The sequence below is a fragment of the Arvicola amphibius genome, chromosome 12 (assembly GCF_903992535.2).
Source record: "Arvicola amphibius chromosome 12, mArvAmp1.2, whole genome shotgun sequence".
Classification (NCBI taxonomy): Eukaryota; Metazoa; Chordata; class Mammalia; order Rodentia; family Cricetidae; genus Arvicola; species Arvicola amphibius.
This window is the reverse complement of record NC_052058.2, coordinates 84,631,051-84,646,246: the sequence shown is the minus strand read 5'-3', so window position 1 is coordinate 84,646,246 and position 15,196 is coordinate 84,631,051. Positions and strand designations below refer to the sequence as shown.

General features: G+C 45.8%; 1 protein-coding gene across 7 annotated transcripts in view; it reads right to left on the bottom strand.

Annotated features, from left to right (window-relative positions):
• Positions 1-311: 311 nt before the first annotated feature.
• Positions 312-15,196, bottom strand: part of Nav1 (neuron navigator 1) — a 244,968-nt gene continuing 230,083 nt past the window's right edge. For all 7 annotated transcript variants that reach the window (XM_038349076.1, XM_038349078.1, XM_038349080.1 and 4 more), the window contains 13 exons: positions 12,386-12,582; positions 11,996-12,188; positions 11,739-11,907; positions 11,395-11,492; positions 10,707-10,802; positions 10,314-10,473; positions 9,707-9,942; positions 7,989-8,143; positions 7,777-7,848; positions 7,109-7,305; positions 6,376-6,494; positions 3,313-3,510; positions 312-1,213 (listed from right to left, as the gene is read on the bottom strand). In XM_038349076.1, the coding sequence (XP_038205004.1) occupies positions 1,118-1,213; positions 3,313-3,510; positions 6,376-6,494; positions 7,109-7,305; positions 7,777-7,848; positions 7,989-8,143; positions 9,707-9,942; positions 10,314-10,473; positions 10,707-10,802; positions 11,395-11,492; positions 11,739-11,907; positions 11,996-12,188; positions 12,386-12,582 (1,986 nt within the window). In that variant the 3' untranslated portion in view covers positions 312-1,117. The remainder of the gene's footprint in view (positions 1,214-3,312; positions 3,511-6,375; positions 6,495-7,108; positions 7,306-7,776; positions 7,849-7,988; positions 8,144-9,706; positions 9,943-10,313; positions 10,474-10,706; positions 10,803-11,394; positions 11,493-11,738; positions 11,908-11,995; positions 12,189-12,385; positions 12,583-15,196) is intronic.

Genomic DNA, 15,196 nt, shown 5'->3' with positions numbered 1-15,196 from the left:
GGCAGTGGAGCTTCCAGGTAGAACATGTGCTTTCTCAAAAGGAAAGTCAGAGAAACTGGGTTTTCTCCTACCATTCTGAGCCAATGTTTCTTGTCGCATATAAGCCCCAAGGATGCCAGAGATAGTTGCATGGCAGGCGTATAACTCACACCAACAGTACGGAATTCAATTCTCCAAAGAAAACCTACTTGGAAAGCAAAACTATTCCCTGGAAGGAAACCCAAGTATCTCACTGACATGTGAGAAAATTAGGGAAAGAGGGCAAATAAATAGGCAGATGGAAGGAAAAAAATAGAAATAAAATTTTAAAATTAAAAATTAAAAAAAGTTGGGTTTATTGACTTTCATGCATGTTCAATTAGAGGACAGAAAGGCAGCTCATAGTCTCTCTGAAAGCTGTGATGTTACTTCCGTGGTTTGGTGACATCTTAGATTGGAAGCCATCTTGTCAGTGTTCCCTCTTGTCATCCAGAAGGCAAGATCTGGCAGCTCTCTTTCCATCTTGGCAACTGGGTCCCCTCCTTCCAGCTTCATCTCTTCCATCGCCTTTTTACCTCTTGCAGGTTGATTTACACAATTTTTTTCTTTTTTTCTTTTTTTTTCGTTAAACCACATGCTTCTTTTTCTGGGCTCTGGCCAGATCTCTGGGGAAAGGTTGTTGGCAATGATGATAGAATTGGGAAGGGTTTGCAAGAAAATCCGTGGAGTTTCCTGCCTCCTTCAGACTTCCCCGTCTGTGACTGTCTCAGAGGTGTTCATGAGAACCGGTAGGAACTGCTGCACGGCTTTTGCGATGTCTTCGAATCCCTCCCCAGAAACCCCAGGAGTTTGTAGGGGAAACAAAAACTGAAGAAAAGACCCAGAATCATCTCCACAGTCACGAGAGGAGGCCAGTAAATGCATTTAGGGACACAAGTGCCCAAACTCCACCCCTCCAGTCCCTACTAGGAAGTTCCCAAAGGTTCAGCACCAAGAACCCATCCCTCCTCTTGCCCTCATCTTCCCTCCTGTCCTGGTAAGGCTGGTAAGCCAGAGCTCTGAAAGAAGAGGGGAGAGGAGAGCTAATGAAGCTGAAGCCAGCCTTCTGCTGTCCATGGTGACAGTGACTGCTGGACCCTCAGAGTGTTGCCTGCAGGTTGGGGTCCAGGATAGTCTCTCGATCTGGTGACTCAATATAGTTGGCAGCTTCTTGAAGTTTCAACAGCATGGCCATCTAAAAAGAGGCAGAGAGATGGGTGACCATGAGAAGGATGCTGGGTCCTGCCTACCAGGAAACCAAAACCAAACCAACTGACCAACTGACCAACCAACCAACCAACCCTACAAACCCTGTATCGTGAGTCTGATCCGTGGTGTTGACTAAGAACAGAGTTTAGAGGTGATTCATGAAGAAGTGGCAATTGTTTTAGTGTATGGGTTTAAGATGTAAACCCATACACATAAACAATCACCTGGGACACCTTTGCTATACAAGAGGTCATGGGTCATGGCTGTGGAGGACACCAAAGAACAGTGCTTCCCCTGTGTCAAGATGCACTCCGGGGAATGACAGAGGTCCATACATATCAGCTTATCTTATACTGGAGTAACGGGAGACCTGTATCAGCTCTGGACTCTTAGATCCCTTGTGGTAGACATCCACCAGCTCTACTCTGTGCTGCTCTCAGACCCTGTGTCAAATCTACCAGCTCAGTACACTCCCTTTCTGTGTTACAGCTCAAGCTTCAGCTAAGTAAGCCTGGTTGTTCACACTGCTGCCAATCTTTTCTTCTATCTATATTATTAATTAGTTTTCCAATTAAAAAGTGTCTTGATGTCGGGCTGTGGTGGCTCACGCCTTTAATCCCAGCATTTGAGAGGCCAGTTTGGTCTACAGAACAAGTTCCAGGACAGCCAGGGCTACACAGAGAAACCCCATATCAAACAAACAAACAAACAATCAAAGCGTCTTGATATAGAGAACAGCTGTTTTCAATAAAGTCAAAATTTAAATAAAAACATATTATGACTCAAGTGGAATTGTTTCCTACTGGAAAGGTACAAAGGCAAGATCAAATGATCTGTGTGTGTTAAATTCATTCCATTCTGCTAGATCATCTTCTAACATGGTCTGGGTAATGAATACCCCCATAGCAGAGTATGAACGTGTGAGCTGCAGATCCTCTGTTGCCAATGTAAAAGAGCAGCTCCTTGATTTAATTTTCATTTCCTCATTATTAGACAGGTTAAGATCTTATGTTTTTATTGGTCACTTGGATTTCCTCTAGTCAAATGCCTTTTCATATCTTTTGCTCATTCTTTTGTTTAGAAGCTTACATTTTTCGTATAACTTATTTTTGCTTATTTCTTATTTACTAGTGTGTGTGTGAGAGCGAGACACAGGTGAATGCAGCTGTGCTGTGCCACGGCATGCGTGTGGCGGTCAGTGGACAACTTCCGGGAGTCAGTTCTCTCCTGAAACTGGCTGTCAGCTTTGGGTGGCAAATTCTTTTACCTGCTGAGCCATTTTGCCAGTCCTGGAAGCTTCTTTTAACTTGATTTATTTCAGATACTAATTTTCTGGCTATATCTATGTAAATATTTTCTCCTAGTTTACATTTTACAGAATACACTTAGTGAAGAAGTCTCAAATTAATATTAGAGGAGAGACAGAAGTAGGAAGAATGACCAGCCTATACTGGGAGTATAACCTATTGCACTATTTCTTTGGTTGATGATAGTTTTTACATTTTAAATTTTTATTTATTTAGATTTCTCAAGACAGGGTTTTTCTCTGTGTGTAACTGGGCTGTCCTGGAACTCATTCTGTAGAGCAGGCTGGCCTCGAACTCACACAGAACACAGATCACTTGCCTCTGCCTCCCAAGTGCTAGGTTAATTTTTAATTATGTGTGTGTATATCTGCATGTAGGTGTGTCCACAGGAGCGCACTGCCCGTACAGGTCTTCTGTGTCATATCCCCTTGGAACTGGAGTCCCAAGCTTAGATGTGGGTGCCAAAAACTGAATTCGGATGTTCTGGAAGAGCAGCAAGTGCTTGCAACTGCTGAGCCACCTCTCCAGCCCCTCTTTTTTTCAGGCTGCCTGAAACTTGGGCCTTTGCTAGAATACATTTTCTGGGATGTGTATTTAGCTTCAGCCAGGATGCAGGCCAAGATCCTGGTGCTCAGAGTTCCTCACTGGCCTCATTTTGGTCCTGGCTTTGCTGAAAGTCCTCAATGCTTAAGGCCCATGAGAACATGCACGAAGAGTGTAAGAATTCAGTTCTAGACTACTTACTCTGTGGCTTTTTTAAAAAATGACTTTTACTCACCAGAGGGTCTGAGTCCAGGGAGCTTGGGGTGCTGTCTTTGACTGTCCTATCCTCTGGAGGTGAGGCAATGGTGTGAGGGCCCACGGAGGGTGGGGGCAAGTGGTATAGCTTTGATTGGTCTTGTTGGGCGGACGGCCAGGGAAGAGTGTCCCGGACCCACTCCACTGGATCTTCCCAAGCAGCTTTCTGTCCGTGAACCTGGAGAAGAGAAGTGTGATCAATAAAAGGACGAGGACAGATGAGAAGTTTACTTAGGTTGTCTCGTCTATGTTTCACGAGAAAGGCGGTCCCCGGAAATACATGCTCCCTCAAGCACAAAGACATGAAGTTTTGATTTATGTAGCTGAGCTTCTCATGAAAGAAAATAAGTTGGTATAAACTGCTAAAATAATTGAGGCTAATTTAGCATATTATCTTAAAAGTTTGTTTAGAGGCTGGGTGTGGTGGCACACACCTTTAATCCCAGCACTCAAGAGGCAGAGGTAGGTGGATCTCAGGGAATTCGAGGCCAGCCTGGTCTACAAAGTGAGTTCCAAGACAGCCAGGGCTACACAGAGAAACCCTGTCTTAAAAGAGTTTGTTTCGAGACAGGGCTTCACTATATAGCTCTTCATAGCTGGAACTTCTTGTGTAGACCAGGCTGGCCTTGAACTCACAGAAATTACCCATCTCTGCCTCCCAACTGCAAGTGCTGGGATTAAAGGCATGTGCTACCACAGTGCCTAGCTAATTTTATTTTAGAACAGTCTTATTATTTGGATCTCGCTGTCATGGTGCTTGCTACATAGTTCAGGCTGGCCTTAAACTTAGCAGCCCTTCCACAGCTTCCTGAGATTACAGTCATGGGCCACATGCCCAGTTAAAACTTAAAATTTGTTTTTAATTAATTAAAAAGTTTCATGATATACTACAGATTGGCCTCAAATTTGTGACACTCCCACCTTATCCACTTATCCAAGTGCTATATTTATTACGTGACATATCACGGCCTAGATTAACTATTTATCTGCCTGCCTGCCTATTATCTATCTATCTATCTATCTATCTATCTATCTATCTATCTATCTATCTATTATTGTGGATCTGAGACTTGAGACTAGGGACTCAAACATAATAGGCAAGTGATCTACCACTGAGCTATATTTCCAGTTCTATTTATTTTTAATTTTAAAATAAAAATTATAAAAATTACACTAAAGACAGGTGATGGATGAGGAAGGATATAAAGCAGGCAAAGGACACATGAGTCATGAGAGAGGACAGAAAGCTATTTTCTTCTAGCTTCAACTTCGCCATAGCTGCTGCTGGTGTTGCCGCTTCTTTTTACGTATGTGGTGGATAAGTCAATAAAAAGAGATCTAAAGTAAAAGCGCAAAACCCAGGGTGAGGTTCTATGGCTTCGGCATAGCCATTCTAACTGTACAGGCGTTCACTGAGATGTACAGACTTTGAGACTAGGCAAATGTTTGAGTGGTTCCTTAATCTAGCTGTGTGATGTTTTCATTTGGGAGTCTTTGGAACAAAGCAATTAAAATGACAAAAAATGTATATATTTATGAAGTACAGCTCATTTAAAACACGTATCAGTTGTGGAATGGTTAAATCAAGCTAATGATCTATACATATAAAATCCCATCTTTTCTCTGTGGTAAGAGCGCTTAAACCTAATTTGTACTGTTACTAACTATAGTTACCATGTTATACAATATACCTCCTGAACTTATTCCCTCTGTCTGAATGAAACTTTGTATCCTTTGATTGCCATCTACTCAGCCACCACATCTCCAGCCCCTGGAGACCACCGTTCTCTGCTTCTGTACATTTCGCTTCTGGAAACTCCACTTGTAAGTATTACTATCATTTTTTTATCCTTGGCTTTTTTCACTTAACATAATGTTCTATGGGTTCATCTGTTGTTTCAAATGACCTTTATCCATATCCACACTGCATTGTGTGTGTATGCATACTACATTTTCATTATCCATTCATCCATGAAGGATAACTGGGTTACACTAAAACCATGTACAAATTTTATAACCCTGTAATTATTCTTTCTGGGGAGGAATTCTTCAGTTTTAGTGATATATATTATCTTTTATTATTTAAAAAATCTTTGAGGATAGATACTGTCTTTTAAATTGGCAATCCATACTGCAAAATTTCCTTAAAAATACCACAAATTTATAAATAAAATGACTTATGGTATTGGTTTGATAGAAAATGCTTTTAGAAATTTACTGTATCACCATTAATATTTATCTCAATAAAATTACTTTTATGGGTGATATATAATTGATAACTAAGGACCAGTCACTGAATCAGTATTTTAGTGCTAGAATGGACTTCAATGATCATTATGCTCTAATATAGGTAATAACGTTTGTCTAATTTCACAATAGGTTCTAAATAGCTATTTCTTGCAAGAAGACATGAAAAGAGTCAAAAGACCATTTCAATATACACAGTATCGTTAATCACTAGGGAAATGCTAATCAAAACAAAAATTGGTTGTGTTTACCCTAGTAAGAATGGTAATTCCCTAAAAGACTATAGATAACAAATGTGGAGACAGTAGAACCCTTGCAGACTGTTTGTGGGAACATAAACTAACAGGCCCATGATGGAAAACAGTATGAAGATTCCTCAGAAAATTAAAGTAGAACTAGTATATGAGCCACCAATCTTTCTACTCGGAATATATTCAGACGAAATGAGGCCACTATTTTGAAGGGCATCTTTACTCCCATGTTAGTGCAGCAGTGATGTAGCGAGTGATAGAAATTACCCACGTGATGATGGGATAAAGAAAAGTTGCTCTGCATACACAGTGGAAGATGATTCAGCCACAAAGAACTGGAATCTTGCCATTTGCAACGGCATGGGAATAAGCCGCACAGAGAAGGGTAAGTGCCATCGGCTCACAGCCCTACATGGCGTCTAAAAATGGATCTCACAGACATTTAAGGAGCACGGTGGTTGTCAGTGGCTGGGGAAAGGCTGATGGATGGGTACCAGGTTAGACAGCAATGAGAAGCCCAAGCAAAGTCAGAGAGCGAGGCTCACCTTGATCCCATCCTTGGCTCCTTCCTGTAGATAGGGAATGATGGAATTGTTCCACAGGTCAATGAACCAGGTCCGGAAGTCCTCAATGCCAATGGGGCAGGACAGAAAGAAGCAAGGGCCTAAGGAAAACAATGCAGCCATGAAGAAGCCTGAGAACCTTGATCTTCCCTGCCCTGCTTCCTTTACTCCTTAGTGCAGGGCACAGAGGGGTCACATCCAAAGCTCAGAGGGAATCGGAAGGTGTTCAAGAGCAGAGGGAGACAGCTGTCTGCCAAACCAATAATGTTTACAAGGCGGAAGTGGGACAAGGAGGAAGACAAGCAGCTCAGTTCCCTCCTGCATGATTTCTTTTCCTTTACCAATTAACTGTGAGGAGAGATGAGGGGAAGGATAGCTTTAATTTTTAGCCTAGGGCCTTGCACATGTTAAGTGTTCTACCATCGAGCCATGCCCTCAGCACATTTATTTTATTTAATTAACTTATCTATCTAATTATTTTTATGATTGGGGAGGTTTCAATGTATTGCTCAAGCTGGCCTTGAACTTGTAGTTGGTTCAAGCAATTCTCCCGTTGTCTGAAGTGATTTATCCAATTCATAGTTCTACTGCATTGGAAAAGCTGATTACATACTTAAGTGGTTCAACTCCAGCAAGCAAAGAGAGCCTCCCTCCAGGGGTTAAGATACAAGAAGAGAAAGTGCTTCCAGTCCCAGGGGGAGCTGGACCCCAGTACCAATGAGGAAGTCCGAGGTGCTGTGCTTCTCAAGGAAGGTGTGGAGGTGATACCACAGTTTGGGCACCCAGTCCAGCACCCGAAGCAGCTCTTCCTTGTTAGCATTGATGTCACTGTCTGACTCTACCAACTTCCTCCGCAGGTAACGGACCAGAAAGCCATTGGCTGGTTCCACGTTGTTAGAGAAAGTCAGCATCCTGTCACCAGGGATAGGAAGAAGAGGGTCAGAGTGTCAGTGGGGACACTGCCAGGGTTCATCCCTTGCCAGTCTGGCCCTCTTCCTGTCTGTCTCCCATTAATGCCCATTGACTTCTTCTCAAATGACAGGAGGTGAGGATGGCAGTAAGGTAGCAGCTCTGGATGGGCACAATTGATTTTCAACTTTGACCTCCTCAAATGACCGGCTGGTCTTACAGTGTGAACAGGAAAAAAGTCCTTAATCCAGCAGCCAGCCAGTGTTTCTCCTAGGCTTTTGTTCCTTCCCTTCCCTCAAAGTCGTCCTCTTTCACCCTGTAACTGACGTGCAGAAACATCTACTTCCCTTTCCTACCCTGAAAGGCTCTGCCTGTTGCCCCTCACTGCTCCTCTGCCCGCAAGTTCAGGATTGAATTATTCTTTACAGGCACCTGGGTACGGCCAGAAGGTTCTTGAAGGGACATAGTTCTTACCTGAAGCTTAAGTGCAAGCCATGGTTGGGTGTCATTTTTACAGGCTGATTGGTGGTACCTATGATATAGGGACTGGGAAGAAAGGGAGAAGGATCTACTTAGATCTGTCTTAACAATTCCCGTCTCCATGTACACACAATGGGAAGCTCACAGGGCAGACCGGGCTGTGTTCTTCCCCCTCTTCCCACTGTGGTAAGTAGACCTGAGCTTACCATTTGTGGTACTTGCAGGTAAGGGCCCCATTAACCAGCTCACTGATGGAGCCTGCTTCGCTCAGGTCATCCAATAGGATCACCAAGGGCACATCCCCAATTCCTGTTTCCCGGTCTATCTGATTGGCTAGGTTGGAGAGGTACAGTTGCAGATCCTGGAATAAATAAAGACAGTGGGTTATCACTCAGGACTGTGGACACATCTGAAAAACCTTGGCAAGACTTTTGCAGAAGTTTAGTTAATTCCATATTTCCTTGGGGCCCTTGGTCCCTGTTGGATGTACTTGAAACATTGGATTACTGAACCAAATTACCACAGACTGACTGATAGTAGTCCTAGAGGCTCTCAAACATCTCTCTCTCTCTCTCCCTCCCTCCCTCCCTCTCTCTCTCTCTCTCTCTCTCTATATATATATACATATATATATATACACACACACACACACACACACATATACATATATATAATCTATCTGTCTATCTATTTTTCTATTTATTGAAATGCTGGGGATTGAACACCCAGGGCCTTGCACATGCTACGCAAACACTCTACCACTGAGCTAAATCCCCAGCCCCTCCCTCCCTCCCTCCCTCCCTTCCTTCTGTTTTGTTTTTTGACACAGGGTTTCTCTGTAGCTTTGGAACCTGTCCTGGAACTAGCACTTGTAGATCAGGCTGGCCTTGAACTCACAGAGATTCATCTGCCTCTGCCTCCAGAGTGCTGGGATTAAAGGCATGTGCCACCCCCGCCTACCCCCGCTCCCCAGCCCCTTTCAAGCAAACTCCTTTGAGCAGCAATTTTAACTCTCCCCCTCAACAAGTAAGGAGTATCTATACTGAAATGGTGTTTTATTGAGCTAATGCCACCACCTCCTCAGCTTGGGATAGCTAAGGCTTGTACCATTCCAGAGTTCCTACTCAGGTAGATCATTGGGGAGATAGTATGTAATATTTAATCCTGAACACTTGTGCCTTGTAGCTCATTGTCTGATGGGTAATAATGAAAAACAAGGTAGGGAGAAGAAGATACAAGAGAATGATATGGTAGACAGCATTGGCAAAGTGCAGAGAAAAAGAAGCTATGTTTAACTGTTGGTTAACTGGAGGGAAAGAAGAATTGAGGTAGAGATGAGAGAAAGTATGAAGGAGGAAGTTATGGGTAAAAGAAGCTAAGACCAAACTGGGGCTAGTGACACAGTCTGCAATCCTCGTTACTTGGGAAACTGAGGCAGGAAGATTGCACATTAAGGCCAGCCTGGCCAACTTAGGGAGACCCTGCATAAAAGGAAAAAGAGAGGAGCTTGGGACGTAGTTCAGTTGTAGAGTGCTTGCCTGCATGCACGAGGCCTTATGCTTAATACTTAACACCACACACACACACACACACACACACACACACACACTCACACACACACACACACACACAACTCGGGCAGGGGAGAGGATGGTGGGCAGACTGCTAGTTCAATGCCAGCCTGACCTTCATAGCAAGACCCTGTCTGGAAAGAAAGAAAGGAAAGACAGGAGGAGAGGGGAGAAGAGGAGAAGACAAGAAAGGGGATATCAGAGGGAAGGAAGGGGCGGGAAAGAAGACTGAAGGGGAAAGATTAGGGGCAGAGCTGTGGAAAGGGAAAAGAATGAGGGGCAGGAAGAGGCCAGGGAAAGGCTTGGGGAGACCGAGGCCACACAGGCTGGCAGAAGGTCTCAGGAGCCCCCACCTTGCAGGACTGCTGGTGCATATTAAAAGTGCTGACGATGCCATCGGTCACCTCGCGGCCTGAGCGCTCCACCAGATACTCAGCCAGCCGATTGGTCAAGTAGGTCTTGCCGGTGCCACTGGGGCCGGAGAGCACGAGGCGCCGGTGCTTGAGCAGGAGGCTTATGTAGTGCTGCATCATGGGCTTGGGGATGAGTGTCTCGAACACCAGGCTGTCGACACACTTCTCCTTCAGACCTGCACCCCACCCCAGAAAGCACGAGTCTTAAGCAGATCTGAGGACGGCAAGATACCCAAAGAACCTTTTCTTTACCAAAAAAGTAAGAAACACCTGTCTTAGGGTTCCAGTGGAATCACCTCAACCCAGCTTTGAAAGCCTGGATCTCAATTTTAGGGATGCACTCTGACTTAGAATGGGTAGAGAAGCAGCCCGAGTCTGGCAAAAACATCAGATTGGCTCTTATCTTTTTTATTTCCTCTGTTACTTAAGCACATTCACATTAGGGTTTCTCAGCAATTTCTTGTTATGTGAACGGATGATGCATGATTTGATGATCCTCTCCCTGCCTCCATGCCACACTCTCTCACCCCAAGAGACAAAGACTGACCTTTGAGGGAGACCGATATGTTATTGACACCTCGGCGGCAAGGGGGCATCTCTGGAGGCTCAGCATCCAACACTCGTTTCACATGGCTGAGGCTATAGCCATGTATAGACTCAGTGCTGAGTCCCAGGGTGGAAGCTGGGTCCATTTTAGAAATGTAGTCCTGGTAGAAGAGGTGGGAGGACAAGAAGATCGTGAGCATGCTGAAAAGATGTAACTACAGATGGAAAAGCCACAAGAAAGAACAAATATTATAGGCAATGAAAGGAGGCGTAGGAGGAAGAAGGGTATGGCCACTCAATAAAGCACCCAAGGTTCCCGGGATCCCAGTGCCTGGACGGCTGAATGCCCTTTGAGAAAATGAGCAGCCTTTGTTGAGGATGGGAATCACCTTACCTTGAACACTTGGAAAACAGCTTCATCCAGCATCTTCCAGTCCACCTTGCCACTGACCTTGGTGCATCCCAAGAGGAACTCCTGCTGCTTTAAGTCCTGTAAGGTTAAGGTTGAGGCACATGAGCCTCAGCACAGATGACACAAGAAAGGGAGATCCAAGAAAGCCTCAGGAGCTTAGGAGTCTAGTTTGGGGGATATTCAGAGCTCTGAATATTTTTTCAAAAGTGTGACAGACAGTTCAGCTTTTCTATTTTATGTGATAGCCCCATAAGACTCTCAAATGGAGGGGTGTGGAGGCAGAAGAATCGGAATTTTCGGCCATCCTCTGCTATACAGCAAGTTCAAGGTCAGTCTGAGCTAAATGAGACCCTGTCCTCCTCCCCCCACCCCATGATAAAACCTTTATGAATTCAAATATTGTGAGTCCAAAGTGCATTCGGTACACTGAAGCCACGGGAGCATTGCTGTTTACTCTCATGGGTGTGTGGCTGGCTGGGAGCTGTGGCTCACCGTCGTCATCCAGGGGCTTGAGAGTGTTTCATACTGCACAGGGCTAGCCCAGGGACAGATCAAAACTCAAAATGCAAGTCCAGTTTCTACCAAACATACATTGCTTTTGCAACAGTGCAAATCCGTGGCTATCTGTACCATGCTGCTTCCTACACTGGCCCTTCCTGAAGCCCCTTACCCCTTTGATGATGTGCTGGGGTGGCATCCGTACCACCACCCGAAGGGTTACTTCTTCCTTAGGGCCACAGGTGCTGATGCCGTCCATGGGTGATAGGTCTGTGCAGGTTGAAAAAGACTAATTGATTTTAAGGACTCAGCCTTACCCCAAACTTTGTAGTTATTCTCCTTTCCAAATACTGCTTCCTTATTTATTACAAAGAAGAGATGGGAACCGTAGTGCTCACTGACAGTGGGATCTTCTTTGTTTCAACGCCATTACCTCCTGGATCAAGGAGGCCATGGCACACGATGTAAAGACGCCCTTTCTCTTTCTACCCACACAAGCTCTTCCCAAGCAGGTACCTGTATCTGTGAGACTGGGACTGAAGGGATGGCTGAGTGCAAGGCCCAGGGAACGGCGAGGGGATGACAGAGCAGACGATCCAGGGACCTGCCCTGGAGTGGAGCCTGAGGAGGGGCCGGGGGCAACCTTCAGCCGGTCATTCTCTGCTTTTAGCAAGTCCACCTCCAACTGTGGGCAGAAGAGACAGGGCAGGTGGCAGGGTGGCATGGATGTCGGCCCCTGCTCTCCCCTCCTGCAGCTCTGCCCAGACACTGACCTGCATATTGTGCATGGTCTCCCGAAGCTGGTCTAGCTGGTGGGCAGAGTTTAGGGCCTCCAACCGGATATCCGTAAGCTTCATTTCTTTCTCCCATAGTTCAGAGCGCAGCTCCGATACCTCTTTCTTCTCCGGCTCCTCCTCCTCATTGGCTTGGAACAGTCTAGTGTGGGGGACCGAATGAGCAGGGACCCTGTAAGGAAGCAAGAGTCAGCCTGGATCCCAGAGAAGCACCGGAGAGCAGGGGTAATGACATGCCTGGCCTACAGTCTTGTTTCCTTCTGCCTATTGGCACCACTCTGGTCTATCAGGAAGGGTCCCTCTGTGGGTCTCACATGCCCAGGCAAAGGCCAGCAGTTTACCAGGGTGGCCAGTGGAGAGAGCACTTACTCGGTGACCTCAGTGCCCACAGAGGATGAGTTGGAGGGCTTGATGGAGGGGGATGCAGTCTCTGTGGAGCCATGCTGTAGTTTGGGGGATGACGGGGCTGAGGAGTCAGGTGTGGCAATCTCCTCGATATCAGAGTACGAGGAGGCTGACTTGGGACCCTTTTTAATGCTGAAGGCTTTGTTGAAGGAACTTCGAAGCTAGAAGAGAGCAGATTCCGGGGAGGGAGACGTCAAGGCTCTATACTGGGACAGGGAGGACGATTTAGGGCCGGGACGAGGATGTGGAGGCAGGAGATTTACTTGTAATTACACCCATTCTGTGAGATGTCACTTGACTGGTGGTATGTGGACAGAGGAGCTATCTACAAGTCAGGACCGAGTGAAAGAGAGGACCATTTGGTTTGCTGCCATTATAGGTTAGGGGAACTTGCTGGATTCATGGAGGGAACTGTGTCCCTCATGACTGAAAAAGCTCCCCAGATGACACATGGTACACTTCTCAACAGTCCAGTTTCACTTCCTCCATTGGCTGATTACTCTAGAATCTCACTCTCTGTGGGTCTTAGGATGCTACTTCTGACTTGGGCACATTATAAAAGAATCTATTAATCTCTTCATAACTTCACAGAACCAGAAACTGACAATATAGTTCTATGAGAATCAAGACAAGGAAGTGATCTCATTTTATGTGCTATTTCTTGTTCTCAGCCCATGGCATAGTGGTTAAAAGAACCAAATGAGATGTCTTTCCTCCTTATTTTTAAGACAGGGTCTTATGTAGGCCAGGCTAGCCTTGAACTCAGTATGTAGCAATGGGTGATCTTGAAGTCTGGATCCTCCTGCCTCTACCTCCCAAGTGCTGGGATCACAGGTGTTTACCTCCATGCCCACCTTTCGGCACGGCTTACTATGCCAAGTGTCCAAGAATAATATCTTTAGCCAATCTTTGTCTACTTGGGACATTATAATCTGATCATAGCTTGTTTGGTTCTGGTGGTGATGAGCTTTGGGGTTAGGGATGTGAGCTAGATATGCAAGCCAAGGACCTGACCCACACCCATTCACATGCCTCCACACAGCATGCACACACACACGCGCACACACAGGAACATAGACATGGGATGGCAGCAAGAGACAGAGAGTAAAGGAGGGGTCAAAGGCTATAGGGGACAAAGGCAAGCCAGATCTTTGGGACAGTAAATGAAAAGGTGTGTGTGTGTGTGGCAGGGTAGGGGCTGGGAGGACTGAGTAGCTCCTTTCAAGGTGTCCTTCTCAGAACATGTCTGAGGTCTCCTGGGAGCTCATGGAGCTAGACCATGGTGTGTGTGGACCTTGTAGGTAAGACATGAGGACCAAGCTGGCTGGGGCACATAGGTGAGAGTGTATGTGCAGATGGTGAGCCATGGAGCGACCAGGGCTCGAAAGTATTGTAAAGCTTCCGTTGTAGAGAGAAGAGTTGAGACTGACTGACGTGGCATTGTGTATCTCAAGGAAGACATCCAGGCTTCCCGATTTTCAACCTGGTGGAGTTTTTTTTCCACATCACCGTCTCACGAGAGTCAGTCTATTTCTCGTCTCTGTCTCCTTCCCTCTCTAGAGAGAAATCCTGTGACCATGTCTGCCCACAGCAGAGCCCTCTGCAATCATTGCATTTCTATGACAGTAGCGCTCTATGTAAACGTCTGACAGTTAGGGCTGCAGGGAGACATCTGCCCTGCTCCTACAGACCAACACTGGTTGCATGGTTCAACCAATGTATTTAGCAGACAACCAGGACTTTCTGCTAAGGACAGGGTGTCTTAGAACTTTCCTAACACAGATGTGCTAGGTAGGAAATGCAGCGCCCCTCAGAGGTTTCTGATGGTATTACCAGTCTTTAAGGACCATCCCAGTGGCCTGGTGATCTGCACAGCACACTTTGGGCAATGCTCCTCTAGATATCCAGATTTAGATGAACAACTGGCCTCTCCACCTGTGTGCACCTGCCACAGCACGTGTGTGTGTGATCAGAGAACAACTCTGTACAGCCACTTCTCTCCTTCCACCTTTGTGTGGGTTCCGGGGTCAACTCAGGTCAGGCCTAGAATTTACTATGTAGGCCAGGCTGCCATTGAATTCATGGTGCTCATCCTGTCTCAGTCACCCTAGTGTGGGATTTAGGCATACACCCCAGGCTGGTAGGCTTCTACTGACTGGGGCAATGAGCTCAGCTCTACCCATCCTTCACATCCTAGTACAGCATCAGGAGCACACCTTTCTGTTTTGGAATAAAAATTCTGGGTCACATCATGTTTGCCTCGAACAGTACTCTAGTCCCTGACTTGTCCTTGGAAGCGCCATGGCCTTTGGGGTGATGAGCATTCCCTACTCTGGATGAAATAAATCCCTTACCTGTCTCCGGTTCATACTAGTCTAAAGCTAATTTTTAGATAAGCCCAAAATGGACAGCCCTCCAGAAACTGTGACTCAGATAACCTTCATTGATTCTCTTCTATTTTAGGAGTCTACAGTGAGTAGGAGAAAAAAAGGATTTTCTGGATAACAGGAGCTCAATGGGTCTGCTTTTTATATTAGGCCAATCTTGGACCAGGGAAAGATGGCAGACAATAGGTTTGGATTTTGTTAGGACTTCCCATTTGACCCCTAAGCAGACCACTCCTCTGTCCTCATGAGGGGCAGCGTGGATGGACCATGCAGTGGAGTGAGTTAGGAACTGGGGCAGTTGGGGTTATGGGTGACCTTTTTTTTTCTTTTTAAAAGAGAGGGAACTTGCTCCGGAAATAGGGAGGGTGTGCAAAGGGAAAGAAAAAGT